Below are 22,365 nucleotides of genomic sequence, written 5' to 3' on the forward strand. Positions count from 1 at the left end.
TTGTCTGAAGGGGCGCATCATTAAATTACATCATGTAGTCGTCAACTTTATGTATAGAGATACAAATAAAAATAATATGTCTGTCAAATAATTATATTAATTAAATTGTGGACCAGCATGTAATGGGTGTAGGTTAAATGAATACTAATTCGTAAGTGTTGCCAAGTTTATTTGTAGTTTAAGTATGAATATCTGATAACAATTATTAATAAACATTCAAAGTCCATAATTACTATTTACAAGTCATTTTCATTTATTTCTATTAGTAAAAATGAGTACCGTTGCTCTTAAAACTGTTATACTAGGTGCTCCGGGTTCAGGAAAAGGTACAATTTCGGCACGTATTTTAAATAAATTTAAATTGGAATATGTATCTAGTGGGGATAAATTAAGACAAAATATTCAACAAAAAACTTGTAAGTATAACAGATAATCTGATTTAAGTGAAAGTTTGTGTGAAAAACTTAGGTTATTGTTTTATTACCAGATTTTACATGACAACAAAATTCATTCTGAATAAGTGTTACTACTAATTTTATTGAAAAGAAGCAGTGTTCATCAAATATATAAGCTGATTCAGATTAGTTCATCTTAACAAAAATTCTGTTTTATCCAATCAAACATCATAAAAAGATCATGCTGAAGTATGTATATTGATTATAATAGAAGGAATTTTTGTAATCCAAAGTGTATAGATTTTCCAATATATAATCTTGTTAAAACTTAAAATACAAGTAGTTATGTCTTTATATAAAATCTTTTAAATTTATTTAACATTATAACTATTAATTCCAAGTAACACCAATATTTGGAAAACTGATTTAACATCTAATAGAAAAGTGATGAACTTGTTCACTACATTAATCTAATGTTATCTATCAGCGATACGATTTATCCAGCAAAACTTGTATAATTGAATATTTAATCAAATAAGATAAAGAGCTACTAAATTAAAAACTGCCATTCTTGTTTTCAGCTATTGGTTTAGAAGCTCTTAAGTATATCAGTGAAGGAAAACTTGTACCAGATGATGTGATGATCAATTTTGTATCTTCAGAACTTCGAAAACTCCCAACGAAAACGTGGTTATTAGATGGTGAATATGGAAAAATTGAATTTTAGTAACGATCAGTTTTGAGGTTCAATTTAGTTGTAATAAATTGATCATTTCTCTTTTATAGTTTCAAAAAATAACCATATTAAAAAAAACTACAATAAATTCTCTGGCTTTATACCTTGACAAATTTTGATTTACTTAGTTTTGGATACCGGTTCTACTTTCTAATTTCATAGTTCGGTATATGGCAAAATTATGCTACCTTTTGTTCATGACATTGAAACATATCTGTAGGTAATATATTTCTCCCTCTAATTGCAAAACAAAGATAGTATAAAACTATAGAAATAGTTGACATCATTTACAGATGACTAAAAATAAAATAAAACCAGTTTGAAGTTTAATGTCAGACTGGGAGTAATGATTAATTTCTCAATATTTCTTAACTTTCAGAACTTGAATGATTTTGTATTCAAATATCGCCACTTACTGTAAGAGTTTTCAAGAAATGAGTGCTTTCATCACCAAATATTACATTATGCTTTGATTCAGCTCAATTTGAATTGAGTGCTGGCATGTGAGGTACAACAATGTTCTGTTTGAGCTAACAATGTATTTTTGTTTCTTATGATTAAAAATTTGTTGTGCATAGTGAATTTATTTATATGTCAAATTTCAATTTTATTTTTTATCCTTTAGTATATTGATTAATTTTTTTTCATAGGATTCCCTAGAACAGTGACCCAAGCTAGAGCTCTATGGGAAAAAGAAAAATTAGATTTAGCCATAAACTTAATTGTTCCTCATGAAGTGATCATTAGTAGGGTCGAAGGTAGATGGGTACATTTACCTAGTGGAAGAGTTTATAATGACACTTTTAATAAACCAAAAGTTCCTGTAAGTAAAAGAGGGCAGTGAAACCCTTTACTCAACTTAATCTGATATTATCAAAACTAACATAAAATCAAATGAAATTAGATAATATATCACTAGATTTTGAATGAAGGAAAATATCGAAGATCTCTTTCTTCTTCTTGGGCTTATTCTTTACTACCTAATTCATTAACTAATTAAGAATTCTGATGAAAGTTCTCTTCAAACTAGAATTTGCAACTAAAAAAAATGTTTTAGGGGAAGGATGACATAACTGGAGAACCCTTAACTAAAAGAGATGATGATAAACCGGAAGTGATTAAAAAAAGACTGGAATTGTATGAGACGCTAACAAGACCAGTTATAGATTTTTATAGGGAAAAGAAAATTCTAATAGATTTTTTTGGTAAAACATCTGATGAAATTTCTCCTCAAGTTCTAGATTGTATTAATAAATTTTTGTTAGATTCTAAAAATAATTAATACTTTATTTATATTTATTTGATTACTTTTTATTAATTTTATAAAATATTACTACGTTCAACTCATCTTACCAAATATATTGAATGAAAAAGAAGAATATAATTTCATTTACTCCTTTGTTGGCTGTTTTATTTATTCAAATAATCTTAAAAAATGACTATATCTACAAAAAGATCTTCTACTAAGTTCTAAAAAACCATGACCTAGTGTATGATAATTCCAATCCAGTTTTTATTGCCCTTTGTCTTTGTTCTAGGACTTTTTGGAAACCCTGTATATCATAGTCAACAGGATAAGCCTGTAAGATTGGTCACAAATATAAGTATTTCTTGACAAGATAAGTGACATAGTATTTAGAATATTATAATTGTAAATAGTAACAGAAAAGAATGCAACATGGGAACATTTCTTTCAGTTCCTCTATTGTCAAGTTTTTACCTGTTTCTATTAAAGAGAACCTTTCGTCGGGGACTATAAAATTAGTAGAATATGTTTTGGGTTACCAAGTTTCTGTATTTCACGACAGAGAGTAGACCTTCCAGCTATCTTCCCAATCGCTATCTAAGAGTCAGAGGCGCAAAGCCTTCAGAGGTAGCTGAAATCAAGGAATTTGTTGAATTACTCTATTTGGCTGAGGTATTAAAGAGTGATCGGGAATCCTTGGAAGAATTGAGAGTTTAGAACGGGTATTGAGTAAAACGGTTTCATCCCGTTTTCCATTATAAAAATTTCTTGTGACATGCACTCGATTTGATAATATTAAGACTAAAAAATATCAAGAATAATTGGTACAGTTTTTATTTCTTCAAAAACGACTGACTAACATTTGATTGCAAGGCAATTTCTGTTGCGTTGTCTTCTATTGACAGCAAAATCTAACTTTGTCGCTTATTCCTGGCCTTCCTTTACCCACAATAATTCTGCTTACTGAATGGTCATTCAAAGTGTGTTTCGTTAAATGAAGCTCATGCTTCAAGTAACCTACCACCATTAAAATTTCTATCCGTTCCCTTTCGGTTAAGGGAACCATAATAATAAATGTACTTGATCTCTCAGATGAAATCCGTTTATTCAGGTTACAAATCAAAGAGGGTAATCAGAGGGTTAAACTATCCTGAAAATAATTTATTAGGTAACAGAAAATTGAAAATGTTTTTTTTTATCAAAATAAGCATTTGCCTTAAACTTTATTATAAATAATATATTTACAGAAACTTAACAATATAACTTAAAAAATTGCTTGATTAATTTCTGTGAGCAATATGAGGTTGAAAAAAATATAAAGGTAGCTTTTGATTTAGTCATGTCTTCTTCATAATACCCACGAATGTGTGATTCCTGCAAATACATGAAATTAATGCTTCATAATTACATATATTTCTTAAAACAAACAATGAAAGTTGAAAATAATTAACAAATTACTTTTAAAGTTACACAAATAGAATCGCTTTTCGTGTTGCCCACAAACACATAAAATACTAAGGAAATTTTTTATTCCATCAATATCAATTTATTGTTCTATTCCTAAAGGGCAGTTATTTACAAATGTATATTGAATATATTAGAGATTAAATATCTCATGAATTCTTTTCAACCATAAAACCATTATACATGGAATAAGTTCTTTAATTATATTTATGACAAAAAATTTTCTTCTAAACGGTTAATAAGGCTAGCATCAACCCCTCATGTCTTAAAACATAAGAGAAAAAGTTCTAACCATTTTTGGTAAAACAGATCAGTAGAAAAACTTAATTTCTATACCATCAAAATATTTCTATAAGACATGAATAGATGATGATGCTGGCCATTCCATTAATCCTTGTTATCTTCCAATTTCATGAAATGATAATATGTATATTTACTGATGAATGACATATTGATATTGACAGTAATGACATATTTTTATTACACTAGCGTCACGATTGGTAGGTGGCAGAACTAAATTTATGTTGCCTATATTTATATACTTTTTTTTGGTATGTTCTGTGGTCATAACTATAATCTGCATGAACTTAATTTAGAGCGGCGCTAAATGATCTCAATATCAATTCAAAACTCGCTCTCATTAAATAACTGAATGAGAAAATATCTCAGTAACGCGCATGCTTTTTAAGCTTTTTTTGCTTCCGTATCGAGTGATATTGACAGAATTTAATTCATATTGTGGGTAACATTTTACGAATTTTTTCATGCATGGGTTCAGGGTGCCTGTTGCCCTTGGTTGATAAAATTCAGCCAAAGTCCATTTAAATACACAAAAAAAAATTTCTTAACACAATCTGGAAACAGGAAATAAGAGGTATAAACTGACATAACTGGACTAGTGAAAACTAAGCAGTGATTACTTCCGCTGTTTCGCTCTTCTTAACATCCACTTCCCAACTCAGTAAGTTCTTTAACAGTTTCAAAGCATCAAAAAACTTTAATGAGAAGAAAAAATTCTATAATTTAATGACTTCTTTAAATTTTAATACGAATAAAATGTTTGAATGGTATGGTGGATATATATTATATAATTTTTAACATACATTTTAATGGAGTAATTTGGAGGCTTGTATAATATGTATAATATGTTGCTGATATACATAAAGTTGAATGTTAGTTTTGCACAAACAATTGGATTAATAACAAATAATAGTTATGAATATCTTACGTCTTGGTATTCTTGGTGTAACATGAATATGTATGTTATCCCCAGGAGATGCTGAAACTTAATTGAAAGAAAACATTGATTAAAATATTTTTATTTATTATATCTATTTGACAAAATATTTATACAACATATATGTTGTATAAATATTGATATAAATATTTTTTCCGACATATTTTTAAATAAACACCCTGTATTTTGAAAAAATAAGGTGATATTATTGGAATTGTTTCCATTAAAAAATAAGATATGTCACAAAATAAATTATATTCTGTTGTTTATGATGATATACTATTTTTTATCATTTCTTTTTGAAGAAAAAACGAGCAAAAAAAAATTGAATCCTCATTTCATTTTTGCAAATTTTAGAATTTTGTACTTTATAGAATTTCAAGCTTCATTTTAATTCAAGAAAAAAATAAAATAAAAACTCAATTGCACTCTAGTTGAAGTTCTACTCAATTCTCGATTAATGCGTCTCAATGATGAGTAATTTTGACAAATTGTGAAGATTCTTTTCTGCTTAAAGTTTTAATGAGCTCAGATATCACCTTGCAATTCACTCAAAAAGGAAAATTTTATTATAGAAAAAACTGACCTGAATTTTGTGGTAATAATTTCAAACACCCTGTTGGTAAGGATTTTATAATGTATAATAAAAAGGTTATTTGAATGCTATGGGTGATACAATATAGCTAAGACCAGATTTTGATTCAGCTAATATCAATAAAGATTATTTATTGAAGTTAAACAAGTTTTTTTATCGACGTTTATTTAATATTTTTAGCTTGAAATTAAGTCTATCAAATGTGTGAATCGGTTAATTATTTCAGAAATCAGTAAGTTTGTATGTTTAAAGAGGTCAGATCATTGAAAAGTGTTGTTACAGTGATTCTTGCATATTTACATGAAGAAATACAAAATAAATTATGCCATCGATTTTTATATGAAATATTCAAAACAACGGTAATTTGAAATTGTCCCAAAAACTTATTTGGTACTCTATGTTATATATTGCGTATTCTAACATTCTGATTATAATAAACTTTCAGCGTGATTGAAAATTGGGTTGAGAAATTACTGGATAAAATTTATTTTTGTATAAACGGAGATACTTAGAAAGAGATGGATAAAAGAACTGGGGACTGGAAAGAAACATTAGAGAAATTGAGCGAAATGACAAAAGATAGTGGATGAAATGGGTAGGACCAGACCCCCTGAAAAAGTAAAATGAAAACAGAAGATATTTTTAATATACAGGAATAAATTTGGTTAGTAAATTATACATAGCTGAGGATAACATGGAATTATTGTTTCCATTTTAAACGAATTATTTGTTTGGCAACAATACAATTTCATTTAATGTTGGGTTGACAATTGCAATGTACAATTAGACAAAAAAATTAATCTGTTCTGTAAACGATACTTCTTCATGTAAATGACACATTTAATTGTTTTGTGTTGTTTCATTGATTTTATTTTCGAAGTTACTTAAATGGTTTAGATTTGTGAACTACAGGATATTGAGATGTTTTTTTGCACAATCAAGAATTGCTTAGTTTAGTCATTTCATTTTAACTATTTTTATTTCACATCCACAGAATATATATATATATATATATATATATATATATATATATATATATATATATATATATATATATATTGAGACACATATTTTTTGTGAAAACATATTTGAACAGATCAAGGCATCTAGAATTCTACATTACCACTTTTAAAAAATATTTTTAAAAATACTTGTTAAAAAAATCTCAAAGTCAAAGTAAAAAATTTACTTTGATGTAATAGGTAAGTTTTGAAACATCACAAATATATCACTGAATATTATAATAGTCTTATTAGTAAACACTGTCACACATCTGCAAGCACTAAACATTATTTTTGTTACTTAATAATTTATTTAGCAAACTTGGCGCAGAGCGGCTTGTATTAATTTGCGTTGGCAGAGAAGTGGTTGGTTCATTTTCTTTAAGAACAAACCCTATGGGTCTCGTAACCTGTCCTTGTGGTACGTTACTCAAACTAAGAGACCTAGTAGCATGGCCTACATCGAACTGGTTAAGCATGCGTAGGGCGTCAATTGTCAGGTTAGGATTAACTGCCTCGGGTTGTTTCATACCGTGTAGGATTCTGGGAAAGTCGCACTGCTCACATTTGTCCAAGATGGGATGATTGAGGAATGTACATACGTCACAGTTCCATTTCGGACCTTCGAAATCAGGAGGCGGTTGATATGGTAAACGTCTTCTGCTGTTGTGTCGAAGTCTTGGTGGAGGAGTGGGGAATTCATTTATATGTTGACCAGTGTATATGTTATTATAAAATGCTTCACCTAAAAAATAATTTTATTATAGTATTATAATCAAAGAAGCATTCAAAATCAGTTCTGAATATTATGTATTTAAAGGTAAATATTGGATAGTTTGAAATTAAGTACCTACATTAGAATTATTTTTATTTGGAATAAATGCAAATGCCAAGATGTTATTTAACTTAAAACAAATAGAGAGCGGATAGAGACTGCATCTTACATTGCACTTTTAGGTACGAGGGAGTAATAATAAAACCTAATTTATAATGCAAAACTTAGTACCGTTATTTTAAATATTATTACACACTAATATAAATATTTTCTAAAATCTTCCTAAATGCACCTCAGCTAATAAAAGACTTTAGTCTAAGGGTAAGTTAAATTAATTGATTACGTTTATAAAAAAAAACTATTTAGATATATTTCAAAAATATAGGTTTACTTACCGTCTAATTCCAAGTCGTTGCATTGGTACCTAAGATGTTTTATCTCCTGTAGCAGCTGCCTCTCTATTTCTATATTTACTTCACTTTCTAGTCTACTTTTCTCTAATTCTTTAATTTCCTGTTGCATTATCACTAATTTGGCTTTTTCGGTGTTAAGTTCTATCCGTAATCTCTCTATTCGTGCTTGCTGTTTCAAAGTTACAGGTGCTGGAAACGAAAATAAAATAATTTTACAAATACATTTTATACCACTTATATCGATACAAAATGAGAATTTTCCTTGATTTCTATTTGAACGTTCCGGAGGTATTAATATGTAGAAACAAATAGAAACGATGTAAAAACTTTTCGATTTATTTCATTAGAATATCAGCAGTGACTGCACCTTGGTGCATAACGACCAAGAAGATGTACCGATAATTGGACCTGAGATAGATACAAGTTATTATAGACACCATCAGGAGATAAATCGAATAGCTGAGGACCCATTTCAACGTCTAGTTGATGGAGCTGACTGACTAGAGGACATTTAAAGAAAAAATGACTGGACATTTATTTCAGAAATGTATAGAGTAATAAAATCTCATTAGGTACGCAAAGGGATTACAGAGTGATCCAACGAATATTTAATCCACTTTCATAATTTGGCATCGATTTCATTGTAAAAAAATTTTTATGAAGTGCAGGTAGAGTTTGGGTCAATATATGGGTTTAGCCTATTGTTATCCATTCACAAACACTGAAAATAGTGTGCCAAACGCGTGCCGGTAGGATAGGTCGTAAAAAGGAAAGAATTTTATTTTAACAGAATAAAAATTGGGCATTATGTACATAGTATCAGGTACACTTATACAAAAAATACATTAAACAGAAATTAAATTATAAAAAATCATAATATTCTTCGTCATCTGAGGAACTGTCATCTCCTCTTGACGTTATAATTAACGGGTCGACGACGGTCCGATCGATCAAGTAGTCAAAATCCCACATTTTCTTCTCTTCTTTAATGACATACTGGACTGCTTTCCCTACTGATAAACAATAGCTTAACGTCTTTCATTTTGAATGTCGTGTTGTGTCTTGCTACAAATCCTTTCACTTGCGCCCATATAAGTTCTATAGGATTTAGTTCGCAATGATATGGCGGTGTGCGCAGCACAGTTACACTATGTTTCTCTGCTACATCTTCCACGGCGTATTTCATAAAACATTCTTTTCTTATCAAATTATATTCAAATTCAATAATTTTGGTGGTGAACCAGTCAATTATTTCTAGTCTTCAAAAACATCCGAATCCATGTCTTCGTGGTAATCTCCCGTATGGCACGACTGAAAGGTTAGCAAACTTTCTTTTAAAAATTCCTCTTCTCTTCCAATATGGACGATTATTAGTCTTTTCCTTTGAAAGGCCTTCCATGAAAGCTTGGCGAGCACTGTTTATATTTTTGACTTGCCACATTTTTGGTACTGTATAACCCTCCGATTTTTGAGTCCTAGATAAAGGCGTCAAAGAAATAATAATAAACTTAAATACCTAGTCTCCTAGTGTTTGAATTTGTTTTCAAAGATTCCAAAAAAGATCGATTTTAAAAAAATTTTGATTGAGGCTACAGAAAGAGTTCACTTGCTTGTTTTTTAATAATAACATCTTAACCTATGTTCAATATGAATCACGGATAAGGGTTATTTGATGTATCCCTCAAGAGTTATTGAAATATCACGTAAATTTATATTATCTGGAGGATAAATATTAAAATATTTATCAGATCTAATAAAATCCATTTTTGAAAAATATTTTAAAACATTAGATACCAATTTGTTGCAAGACAAACCAATTTTAAAAAAACAAAAAGACTGATATATTGTCACCGTGTTCTTTTATGTTAATTTTTTGTATTTCTTTGTTTACCTATTTATAGCCTGTCTAGCTGTTTACCATTATGTTGTGTTGGTTTTTATAGAGACAAGGGTTTATACAAACGGTTCTTATTTAGGTACTCAATTTATTTATATGCCGACACTAAGTATCCTATACTATTCACTACTTACTAAAATATGCAATTATTACTAAACACTTATTTGTCAATAAACAAACTAGTATTTATAGCAAAAAGAATTTCTTCAATATTTGTAGAAAGTGAAAAAAAAACAAATAAATAAATATAAAGACCTTCCTAGAAATTGATTCAAAAAACAATATAAACGAATCGTCGCTGTATATAAAAAAAATGTAGAAAAACGGTTTCCGAGAACCGGCACATTCGACTCTTCCATCATAAATGGACAGGACCGGTTTCACAGTCCATGTCGCGGAAGAGTTTGACAAGTTTATTTATCTAATATATCAAATATGTTTTGATCTATCGTTAGTAATATTATTTTTATTCACAATAAATCTACAATTGCTAGATTTTATCTTTTTATATGAATATAAACTTACAGGATTCACTAGGTCGCGGCTATAAAAACTCACTTAAGCGTCTTGCCCGCTTTTTTAATCCTTGGTAAAGTACAATTTAAAGAAAAGAGTACCTATAGCTGGGTATTTTACTAAATCTAACGAAATAGGATAGAAAACACGACCCTATCTAAATTCTTCCCAGAATTCATCGATATTTGAGGAGACTCAAGTGTGCATGTGGGATTTATTCTGTCCGTTACTTTATTGATTTTTTAAATTAACTAAAACAACATGAATTACTTTGATTTTGTATATTATTTATACAAAATATCATGTCATATCTATGATGAAGGTCATTTGACGTAAAACCTAAACTTTAATCGATACACGCCTTTCTGTACGCAATAAAAAGTATTTTTTAACAATAGATGGATTCGAATTCTATAATAAATAAAATAAAATAGATAATATAATCTCACCTATATTCCAGATATCGTATAAATTCATTTTCATTTTGTTATCTCTGGTCGTGCAATATTTAGAACTTTAAACTGGTAAAACCTACGATACGTGTTTATGGTTTAGTTCAGAGTTTGTCAATAGATCATGTTGAAAATCAGTAGCGGTTCGTATAAAATAAAATCGAGAACATACTCATAATTTCAATGAATACCCTGTGGATCATTTCCTAAAATATATACCGCCGTTAAAACCATAATTACTTTATGGATTAATGGAGTGAAGTAATTTTAGCTTTTGTTTTTTCAACGAATATTTCGCGATTAATATGCTAGTAATAAAAATATAAAACCGAGAGTGACAACAAATATGTATACGTAACGTTTTAATATAACATAAATGATACTATATAGTAATTACTTCCTACATAAAATTCACTACAAGGTTTTAGATTTATAATTACTATTAGTTAATACGAGAGTTGACTGAAAAGTTGGGAAACATATTCGCGCATGCGTTGAGACATTCTCACTAACATTTCAGCCATTTAGAACGCTTAGTTTCTGTTTGATAATTCTAAAAGTGAGTCGTTGTGAAATGGTTAAAATTGAATATGGAGCTTGATTGAATATTCACTCACCGATGGGCCCAGAACCCATTCTTGGTGTAGATAAAAGTGTTGCTATCGCGTTTCTCAACGGTCTTCTCGCAAGGCGGGCTCGGCAGAGATGGATGGAGACACGTGGCATAAGACAAGCAAAGGCACATATAGATAGACCTTGTGTGTCTCACATCAAACAACTGGTCCCACTAAACAGACGCGAAATCCGACTAGTGGCCGGACTTCTAAATGGACACTGCCATCTAAGACGCTATCTCCACACCATGGGCATCACGGACGATCCGGAGTGTCGTTGGTGCATGGAGGAGGACAAAACCGTTATCTGTGAGTACCCTGCACTCACATGAGCGCGGTTTGAACACTTGGGCAAGCCTAATAGGCTTCGGTAATGTCATAGGCCTATCTGAATGCCTATGTGCTCAGCGGATCCTTGGCTGTTCACAATGACTATGCTATGACTAGAGTTTCTACTTTTACTTGAAACAATTCCGACTGTAAACTGATATATGGAGGAGAGTTTAAGGAAGCTCTTTGACAATGATGTATGGAAAAATTGCGTTCAACACCTGTAATTAATCCTAACGATTCCACTTCCGAAGAGTCTTATTTTTCAGATAGATAAATTAGTAAGTTTTTTTAATATTTAGTAGTTTATAAGAGAAATTATATAATAGAAACAAAATTCATGAAACTATGGCGTAATAAGTTATGTTTAACACTTGCGAAACAATAGTCATAATTGAGAGTTGCTTTATTTATTAGATGTAATGCGTCAAATAAAAGTTGAAAAAAAAAACATTTGATTTCATATTAGTGCCAATTATTCAAAATCTATCCTGTGCCGAAGTGTGTTGTTTATTTTTTAGTGGTGGAAAAATACCCCTTATCGTAAGAAAATTGAAAATATTCGATTTTAGCACGTATTGGAGTTAAATACAGTTTAAATGAATTATCGTAGATCTGTTGATATTCTCAAACAAGTTCATGATTAATCGGACTCATTTATCCCCTCCAAAGACCATCCTCTGAGGGTAGTAATATTGAACACTTTATTCAATTCAAGCTCTACTTACCCTACAAAGTTTTCCCAGTGCCGAACCGGGATTTTTATATTTTGAGGGGTGTTAACTACCTCTTATTGCAATAAAATTAAAAATTTCATCGTATAATTCGTAAAAATGTTGACATTTTCAAACACGTTTATGATCAATCAGATTCTTTTATAATTAAGAATTATTCAAAATTATATTTATATTGAATTGAGAATATTTTGTCGGTATTTTTAAGAAGTGTTGTTTTTCAAATATTTCAATCCTCCTGAAACCCACCTTCAATGACCAAAAATATCCAAATTTTTTTACAGAAATAATAAAACAATAAAAACCAATAAATTTCCTTATTTAGGAAATAATGTAAAAAACAATTTTGAATAATTATATTTCATCATCACTAATATATTCTTTTTCTCGTTGGTGCCAACTGTTGCCCGATTGTACGCTCCATGCTCTTTTCCAATGCTTCAAAATTCATGCTCCGAAATTTTGAAAAAAAAAGCAGTTGATTTTTCGAACATAACTCGCTCAATTTTCAAGCTATAAACTTTTTTAAAACAGCATTTTCTATGGGATTTTTTTTTCAAGTACTATCAACGTCATATTAATTAAAACTTTTTTCAACCCCCGGTTTCGAAAAGCGTTGTGTAAGCCACATTTGGTACGCGAACTAATGTATCTCCTTCAATTTTTATGATACACAGATTTAAAAGAGCCCTACAATTAATATATGAAACATTTTCTCATAACATGAGTAGTTTTTGGTTTATTTAAGAAAAATTCATTTTTTTTTCAAGATTACGGTAATGCAGTGTTCAATTTAATCAATTATTTTTTCTAAAATAAGCATTCAAATCCGGTCAAATCACATGGATCATATCAATAATATAAAAATTAAGTTAATTTCGAGTGGATTACGATTAATTAATTAGGGTAAACCTTATTTTTGTTATAAATCAGTCTATTCTTATGTAAAAGACTTTTGTCAGTGCTCATTTTAAAGGTTTTTCTATGTGTTTTGAAAAAGATCCTTTAAGTTTATTCCAAAAATTCCATAATTTCAAGTTATTTGAGGATAAAGGTTTTCAATTTCAATAGCCATCCTTCAACGAGGAATAACTCAGTTATTATTGAATTTACAGAAGAAGAAAAAACTTTGTAATATATATCGACCTACGAGATTATTTTCATAAAATAAATTTTCATCTCTAAGAAGGGGTTGCACACACCCGGCACGGGGCAGATTTTGAAGAAGGTTATAAATACTACCTTCATACCAATTTTCAAGAGAATCCATCTTGATTATTAAGATTCCACGGGAAATCGGCAGGTACCTGGCCTAAAGAATTCTAAATCATTTCATCTCTTTATGACCAAATTTGCAAAGTGATTTTTTGATAATCTATTTTCATAGAATTCCAATATGAAAATCCAGTAGTCCAATTATCTATTATAATTCAATTATTTTGACAATGGAACGCCGCTGAGGAGAGCCGAATTATTTGTTTTTCCATTGTATGTTTTGCTTCTTTGAGTGAGAATTACATTACTGGAATAGAAAGAAGCGGACGCAGATGTGTCTCATATGATTCGGGAGTATTTATTTTGATTCCCAATTTGTATATTAGATTTACTCAATAATTATTTTCTCTGCGACTGATTTTTATGATAGTACCACTAATAGTTTAGTAAAGAATTACACAATACCTTGGTTAGTCGATGATTCCATTATCATTTATACACATTCCACTTTCATTGAAATAAATAAAAATTTCTGTTCACTTTATAAACTGTATTTCATATCCAAGACAGAAAATATTGTGAGCTCTGATATCAACTAATTATTGCTCGGTTTTAATAATGTGAAATCTTTATCTGTTAATGTACAAAGAGAGATACATCTAGGAAGCAACTTACAAACTTATCAAGAGTGTCTTACCGATAAATGAATTTTTCTCACAGATTCGTAAAATTTACATTGCAATTTTGAGTTATTATTTAGATTACACAATTTTTGATAAGATTAAATTATTTCGATTAAGGTATAGAACAAAAACATTGAAATATTTCACGCTCTTGATTAGTTGCTTTAGTACATCAGTTGTTACACTGCAAATTCAAGTACAAGTTTTTTGGTCAGATTGAAGGAAAAGTTTCCATCTTAAAAATGCTCTAAACTTTTTAACCATTCCACATAATAGCTACCCTCAAAAAAGGAAAAAGTCGTTTGAGGACAGATCTGGTGAATTCGGTGGGTGGTCAACCAATTCGGTGTGGAGTTGCTAGTCTCCCCAGATGGCGGATACGGGAACGCTTCCCAGATATGGGTGATACCGGAAAAATGAAATATTCGGGGCGGACCAAATACTAGCTTGTTGCAGAGCAGTAACTGCAACATTACTGATATGAGCTTATCTAAGGACTTATACTCAGAAAGTTGCAGGCGACCATCAGATACTGAAAAAGCCGTTTGTACCACTACAATGGAGAAGGCAACGGGAAACCACTCTATAAATTTTCCCAAGGATAGTTAGCATGGCGCAAACTAAAACGTATACATACATAAAACAACAATCCCAAAGATTTTTGAGAGTATAATTAGATTGGGTACGTGGAATGTAGCAGAGAAACTATGTAATTTAAGAGATGGAACGTTTAAAAATTAATAACAACGTCCAAGGCACTGTAGCGACTATAGACTGATAAATCTTATGAGTCACACTATAAAAATATTCTTAAGAATCATCCACGCCAGAATCAGAGATAAGTGCGAAGAAGGTCAAGATGAAACTCAAGTTAATAAATATATTAAGGGAACAAGGAGTTGATAGTTCTAACGTAAGAATAATCGAAAAATTATATTGGCGCCAAAGAGCGGGCGTTCGAATCAACGGAAAATCGACAGAAGAATGCGAAATATTAAGAGGAGTTAGACAAGGTTGCATACTCTCACCACTTGAACTTGTGGAACATTTGTACTACATACTATCGAAGATCATATTATTGGCATAAGGAAAAAATGAAAGAGATTTATAATTAAAATATAAAAATTAACATTTTTCCTAATAGGTGGATTGATCGGGGAGGTCCATTTACATGGTCCCCTGAATTAGATACAAAGGATTCATTTTTTTTTAGATATCTTAAAACACAAGGAACGAAATAATCGACAGAATAAACTTCCATTGTGACGCTATAGAATCCGGAAGGATATACAGTACAAGGTGCCCACTTTTTATTTATTATTTTTTTTTAATATTTGATAAGTTGTAGACCAACGAATCAAATTTTTCTACATCTCAATTTTTTCTTTATGTATGTGACACGATGTTATTATATAAATATATATAAATAATTATAACTCATGATAATTTTCTTCAGAATGTCTCTTTATGGCGAACGGTTTCCTTGGCATGTATAACGATCTAAAAATCTACATATCTCCAAAACCATAAATTTTATCGAGTATAGTTAACAAAGACTACCTTTTTGTTAAAAAATCGATCGAAAAATTCATTATTGCTATCTTCAGATTGTACAGGTTGTCCCCGTAAAAGTTACGGATTGTTAATTTTTGTTAATTAATTGGCATAAGCCACCCCTGGCCTTTAGATAGTAGTGTAGAATTATATACACTCTGCATGGACGTACGTAATCATCCAATAAAAATTCGTAATGTTCGAATTTATAATTTAGAAAATATACTTCAATATAAGTTACGAATTTGCAACTTTAAAGGCATATAACCCTATAAATTTTTTTTTGTCACAGTATTGTTTTTTATGTAGTACCGAATACTTAATCTTATCTCTTTCATATTTAGGAATATATTCTTATCTATTCTATATCCATAAATGTATTATAACGTGATGGTTATTTCGACATCACAAATTTACGACTTTCGACATTTTTTGAACTTCATCCGTTTACCAACCTTGGGGTATTAACCTTAGATAAGTGAGAATTTTTGAAAGAAATTGTTTGTGTCAACTCCTGAGGTTATTAGCTTCAAGAGATAATTTGGGCAATAGCCAATTACTGGTTGCCCAAGTTGTAGACATGGGCGGATCATTAGCATTATAAATGTTCATAGAACGACCCCTACATGTTGCCTTCAATCTCAAATGAGTCGATTTCAGTGGTCCCAAGAACGACTAGCATGAAATCGTGTCTTCGTTTGCCCCCACTTTGGCTATCATTGCTTTACGAGCGCACAAGAAAATTTGATCTGCCGAAGTGAGTCCTAGAGATAGAGGGCAAACATAACAACATTTAATCAGTAATTCTGGCAGACCAAAAACGGTCTATAAGCCTCTGTAGTTCTTCAAAAGAGCTGGCTATTCAAATAATATCTTCAGTGTAGCGTATATTGTTGACAAGTTTTCCACTAACTAAGAAACCTTCATAAGGTTTCTTATCTAAAACCTCATTGAATATTTCTTTAGGGTACGAATTGAATGGCAATGGAATGCACCCTTGTCTTACTCCTTTCATTATTTCAATCTAGTTCTGCAGACTTGCATTTAGGTCGTGCGAGGGTGCTTTAGTTTTCGTCGAGAAAAATATCATTCAATTTTCTACAAGAGAAAGCTTGGACTAGTTCCACCACACTTGAATTATCTCTTACATTCAAGAGACTCGAAGTGACCCCAATGAACTCGTGGGTGATATAATTTGAAGAAATTTATAGCGTTCTTCTCAAATTCTGGTAGCTCTTCGACATAGCACGGAATGAAATATCCCTGAGGATATAGATCATATTATTATGAGTATACCTAGAAATCGTAGAGCCTTAAACTAGGATTTCCTCATCAGATTGAAATGGAATTTTACGCGTTTTGCAATGCTTCCAAACTTACTTTGTACAAGGTTTGTGTGTGTTTTTTTAATAGATTTCATCAGGTTCCGTATTAATATGATGGATTGTTGGAACACTTGTCACACAAGAGGGTTCTCAAAGCACTACTGTACGTCTTTACCTTTAGTTTTATTGTCTGTATTAATGGTTGAAGATTATTTTCATTTCTTTACATCAGGTAAAATTGTTTCATATGGTAGTATGTACTGAGAAACGTCAAGTTATTGAAATATTATTATAGAATTTTGAAGGTTGCATCGATTTCCAAACCAAAACCATGAAAAGACCGAAATTGACGATGCTGACAGGAATAATGTTGTGAAATTAGTGAGTACACGAAATTTTTCATGTTATAAGTTACAAATTATGCGGTTATTATTAATTTAGTTATTTTAAAAATGTTCGATGTGCATTTTTATTAGAAATATTTTATTAGGAGAGTTAACAAGTGTTGAATAAGAAATTATGAGTGTTTCCCATTACTACAAACAAGTATGACTCATACATTTGGTTTGCTTTCATAAAATACATTAGAAATGTCCGTAATTAAATAAACGTGAATGCTATCTACGAGGTCAATGCTCATAAGTTCCGATAGCATCGGAAAAATAATACAGAATATTCGTTGATCCACACTTCCATTTTTTGTGCATTTAACTGTAGAAAATTATATAGTTCTAAACAAACGTAGCGTTGTTTATTTACATTGTACGAGGTGTGATAAAGAACAAAGTAAAAGAGTAGTAGAAAAAAAATTGAATTTCGCGCTGTTATAAAATTTTTTACTAAAGGATTCACACCAACACAAATCAAAAACAGGATGGATGCTGTTTACAACGATTAAAAATTGGTCAAGTTGTTTCGCTGGGAATGAGAATCGTTAGATGATCCACGTGCGGGAGGTTCTGTGACGATGACTACTCCAGAAAACATAAAAGTAGTGGGAGAAATTGTGTGCCGGCACCTTAAAACAAAAGAAATTGAAGCACAACCCAGCATTTCCAAAACAAGTGTACTAAGGATTGCAGCGTCGACTAGAATGTTGTGAGCGATTTTTAGACCTTTGTTGCCAGGATCAAGAAAGTAACGGGTGATTAAACTATTGTCTTTCACTATGATCCGACATCCAATAGAGAGTGGCATCGGCAAGGAGAGCCCGTGCGATAAAAGCAAAGGTCACGAAAAGCACCAAAAAAGTGATGGTTACAATATTTTGGAATTGCGAGGGTCTCCTTTTGATTGACTTTAAGCAATCAACTACAGTGAATGCGGCATATTACTCAGGCTTTCTAAGGCAGTCAGCGTCAAAAATTTTTATCGAAAAAAGGCGCGACAAAATCAGCTAAGGTGTGTGGTTGCTCTAGTATACACTCCTTCGCTTTCCAAAGTATACACGAATGTGGCTTCAAAGAGATTGAACACCCCTATGTAGCCCTAATCTGCTCCCGTCCAGCTATTTTTTGGTTGAAAAGTAGCAAAAGAATTAACAGCGCAGATGGTACACTGGTGGTGTACACACAGTTTGACTCTCCAGATACATCATATTTTTATTCATTCCAACCCATCAAAAAACCGTCGTTGGTACGATGACGATTCTGCGCAATGGAGATTACGTGTTTCAACTGGGCGGTTACCGTTATTACGAACGACTCAGTTCTGCTTTACAACCGCTAGATATCGTAAACCGTTTCCAGGAAGGTCCTTTCGATACTTGGTTGATAGCAAGTACTGTTACAAGAACCCTGCATAGCCGGAGATTGGGGAGAAAATATCTTTAAACGCTTCTGATAACTGTTCCAAGTACGGTCCCGACTAGCAGGTTAGAACAAACCTTTTTTGTATGGTGAAGGGTATAACAAATAGTTTATCAAAAATATATTCCGAATGATAGTGAAACATTGCAAAACAGAATAACTAATGCAGTTCGATCAATTACTAAAGAAAACATACAGGAAGCTTTCGGAAGAATTCCGAAAACGTATTGAAAAATACGCAGATATAGAATGGGGATTAGTGAAGCATGAAATTCAATCTGATTTGTTTAACTTACTCTTATTTAATTATTACTAATAAGTGTCATGCCAGTAGTAGCAAGGCAACTGTAAATTTTTTATTATAAAAAAATGTAAGCGAGAATTTTGGTAATTATACACTTTCACGGTCACCTGGTTTTTTGGCTCTAGAAAATCGAAAAATGGATGGATTTTAATGATCTTGGTCTCAAAATGTTCCATTTTACGGCGGATTTATAAAAAAATTAGTAGAAATAGCCGGAATGAAAATTTCTCATAGTTTTACTGTTTTAAATCGTAAAAAAACGGTTTTGCAAATAATCCTTTACAAAAAATTATCTCATTATCAGATAAAGTTCTTATATTTTTTTTGTATTCTACATAAATTAATAAACAATTAAAAAAAAATCCAAAAAGAATGATTTTTTCAGTTTTTATAGCTTAAAATGAAATTGATGAAAAACAATCAATTTTCGTGAATAGTTTCGTACTATTTTCTTCAATCTTAATAGTTTTTGGACCATTAAAAATCGAAAAATAGATAAATTTTATAATTTTGGTCTCAAAATGTTTCATTTTACGACGAATTTATGAAAAACACGGGGGTAGTGGCTGAATTTGTGGTTTTTAATAGTTTTAAACCTTAAATAGTAGAAAAACATTTTTTTTCAAAATATTCATTTTTTTATGTAAATTGCGAAAAAAAATATACGAACTTGATTCCACGACGTCAGAAACAGTTACGAAGGATTATATGTAGAGTCATTTTTTTTGCATTTAAAGTCATGAAACTGTAAAAAATATTTATTTTTTTTAATTTTCGTATTTTTTTTTTATAAATCCGCCGTAAAATAAACATTTTGAGACCAAGATCATTAAAATCCATCCATTTTTCGATTTCCTAGAGCCAAAAAACCAGGTGACCGTGAAAGTGTATAATTACCAGAATGTTTTATCCTTTACAACGTTTCACCTTGTATTTTATGTGTCAAATGTCAATGGCTAATATCAAGTCTCAAATATATGTATTTGTGAAAAAAATATTCATGTCCACGTGGAAAGTCCTTATTTTAATTCATTATTGTAACTAGAGTGAAATTTTGTAATTAACATAGAATATTAGGAAGAAATACATTTATTTTAATTAAGTTTTGAGATACTTAACTACCTAAAAATTCGAATCAAAATTGTGTCACGATATTGTAGATTCATTCACAAACAAACAACAAAGGAATGTGAAGAAAAACATGTAAAAACAAAACAAAGAAAAATTTCTAGGTTAAACCAAAAATATTTAATGAATACTCATACTTCAATTATTATGTAACAATTACTGTTACTTCAAGATTGAAAAAAATAAACTGAATTGAATTAACAAGTGAGCTTGACTGTTTGCCAATGTCCGATATTATTATAAAACATGAAATTGGTTTTATTGAAATTAAATTTGTTTATAATTATGAAGTAGAATGCCTACGATATTTGATAATGCATCTTAAATATTTCTGTTTTCTAACGTACAGCAACTACTGTGACTAAAACACGCCCCTGCAACTAACGAAACTAAGTTCACAGGTATCAAAACGGGACGTTTACAAATCAGGTGTTTTCGATCCCACCGGTTTCTAAAAATAAATGATCATCATCCCACGCATTGGCGAACTGTTATTTTAGATTCGACAAGGCCATTAAATATTGCATTCGTGTAATTATTGTATTTGGAAGAATTCAGTGCGGATAAAATTGCATTATTAAGAAAAAGTCCATAATTTCCATAATTTTCTTTTATATACGAAATCCGAAAATATTTCATAAACTAGGTTACTTTTGTTACGATAAAAATAAATTGAGAGTTTGAAAAATGTATTTAATTTGCGTCAAATTGTTTGCGATTCTAAAATTGTCAGTTACTCTTGATCATAATACTACTAAATCGAGCTTGAATAATAATATTTCATCCATTCATTCATTAAAAAGAGGTTTACATAAATTTTTATAGTTGACATATATTACCATTAGAGTTGTAAGTGAGTTATTTTTCCTAGAAAATGTATTCAAATTGAATTATACAATGTGGAAAAGATAAAAGTTATAAACTCATTTTCTATAATCCTCATCTACACAGTATGCAATTTTCCAAGTTATATGGGGTAATTAAAAAAAATATGAACATTTTCATACAGAATTCGTAATGAAATAAACACTCTGTAAATAAATATTGAATAAATGATTATTTTGCATGGTATAGTTTTTCCAATACCAATTGTAGAAGACAGTTATGCAAGGAACAATAAATATTTCATAAATACGCACGGCACTCATTCCAAATTAGGAAATGAAAAATAATTTTTACTCCCCGTATAAAATTCGGTAAACAAAAATGGATTTCTATTGGCAGAAGTTGTCGGAAGGCGTATGTACACAATTACACAATTTCTCCGAAATATTCCTGCCAGAAAGTTTGCGATAAGCATTGGCGTGGCTTAGTGAGATAATAAGAATTGCTGAATTAAATAGAGTGAATAAATTTATCGAGTAGTCACGAAAGGGGTTGGTGTGGATCATTCACAGAATCGAAAAGCATTCAAAGAAAAACCGAAATCAATTGACAAAGCTGTTCAAGATTTTATACGAAAGATAATTTATAAATAATATAAGGAGAACAGGGTTGCGACATTAGAAGTAATACAGAATATAATTATACCAGTTTAGAAACATTACGTCAATTCAACCAAATGATGACTCTAGTTCAGACGGTTCTGACTACCATTTTTATTTATAAAGATACTTTGGAATTGGAAATTATTTTTTCTTTTGTTTTATTTACAAAGAAAAAAAACGAATGGGGCATAAAAAGGGCTCAGTTCGCGTCTAGTACCCTATTTAAACCAAACTCCCTTACAGGTGGATACATTTTACTCGTCTATTAACGTTTTATAATTCAATATTAAGTTGTAGTCGTCCAATTTCTAATGATTCGATTGCCTTTTTTTTAAAGTATATATAAAAATAATTAATTTATAAAATTTGGTATTTACGCCTATGGTAGATCAAAAAAAAAATCGTCGGCAAGGGTTTTTATAATCTGCAATTGATATTGGAAGAACTATAATTCAT

At 30.6% G+C, this 22,365-nt stretch overlaps 2 protein-coding genes across 4 annotated transcripts in view; one reads left to right on the forward strand and one right to left on the reverse strand.

The window, feature by feature from the left end:
* Positions 1-160: 160 nt before the first annotated feature.
* On the forward strand, positions 161-2,507 carry LOC130452880 (GTP:AMP phosphotransferase AK3, mitochondrial). Its single transcript, XM_056792370.1, has 4 exons — positions 161-416; positions 977-1,096; positions 1,782-1,954; positions 2,189-2,507. The coding sequence occupies exons 1-4, from the start codon at positions 272-274 to the stop codon at positions 2,411-2,413; spliced, it is 663 nt and encodes a 220-aa protein (XP_056648348.1). The 5' UTR covers positions 161-271; the 3' UTR covers positions 2,414-2,507.
* A 1,058-nt stretch (positions 2,508-3,565) lies between these two features.
* Positions 3,566-22,365, reverse strand: part of LOC130440542 (TGF-beta-activated kinase 1 and MAP3K7-binding protein 2) — a 34,010-nt gene continuing 15,210 nt past the window's right edge. Inside the window, exons 3-6 of one of the 3 annotated variants that reach the window (XM_056773783.1) lie at positions 7,845-8,051; positions 7,207-7,419; positions 5,070-5,120; positions 3,566-3,751 (exon numbers count right to left, since the gene is read on the reverse strand). In XM_056773783.1, the coding sequence (XP_056629761.1) occupies positions 3,726-3,751; positions 5,070-5,120; positions 7,207-7,419; positions 7,845-8,051 (497 nt within the window). In that variant the 3' untranslated portion in view covers positions 3,566-3,725. Of the gene's footprint in view, positions 3,752-5,069; positions 5,127-5,157; positions 7,420-7,844; positions 8,052-22,365 lie in introns of those variants that run through there. The other 2 variants (XM_056773782.1, XM_056773781.1) reach the window with 2 other exon arrangements.

This window comes from Diorhabda sublineata, chromosome 2 (genome assembly GCF_026230105.1).
Source record: "Diorhabda sublineata isolate icDioSubl1.1 chromosome 2, icDioSubl1.1, whole genome shotgun sequence".
Taxonomy (NCBI): Eukaryota; Metazoa; Arthropoda; class Insecta; order Coleoptera; family Chrysomelidae; genus Diorhabda; species Diorhabda sublineata.

Bases quoted from the DNA above. Each gene is read 5' to 3' on its own strand.
- LOC130452880 (XM_056792370.1), top strand. From the start codon at position 272: ATGAGTACCGTTGCTCTTAAAACTGTTATACTAGGTGCTCCGGGTTCA. The intron at 1,097-1,781 runs GTGAATATGGAA...TTTTTTTCATAG, and splicing joins GAAAACGTGGTTATTAGATG to GATTCCCTAGAACAGTGACC. The intron at 1,955-2,188 runs GTAAGTAAAAGA...AAAATGTTTTAG, and splicing joins TTAATAAACCAAAAGTTCCT to GGGAAGGATGACATAACTGG.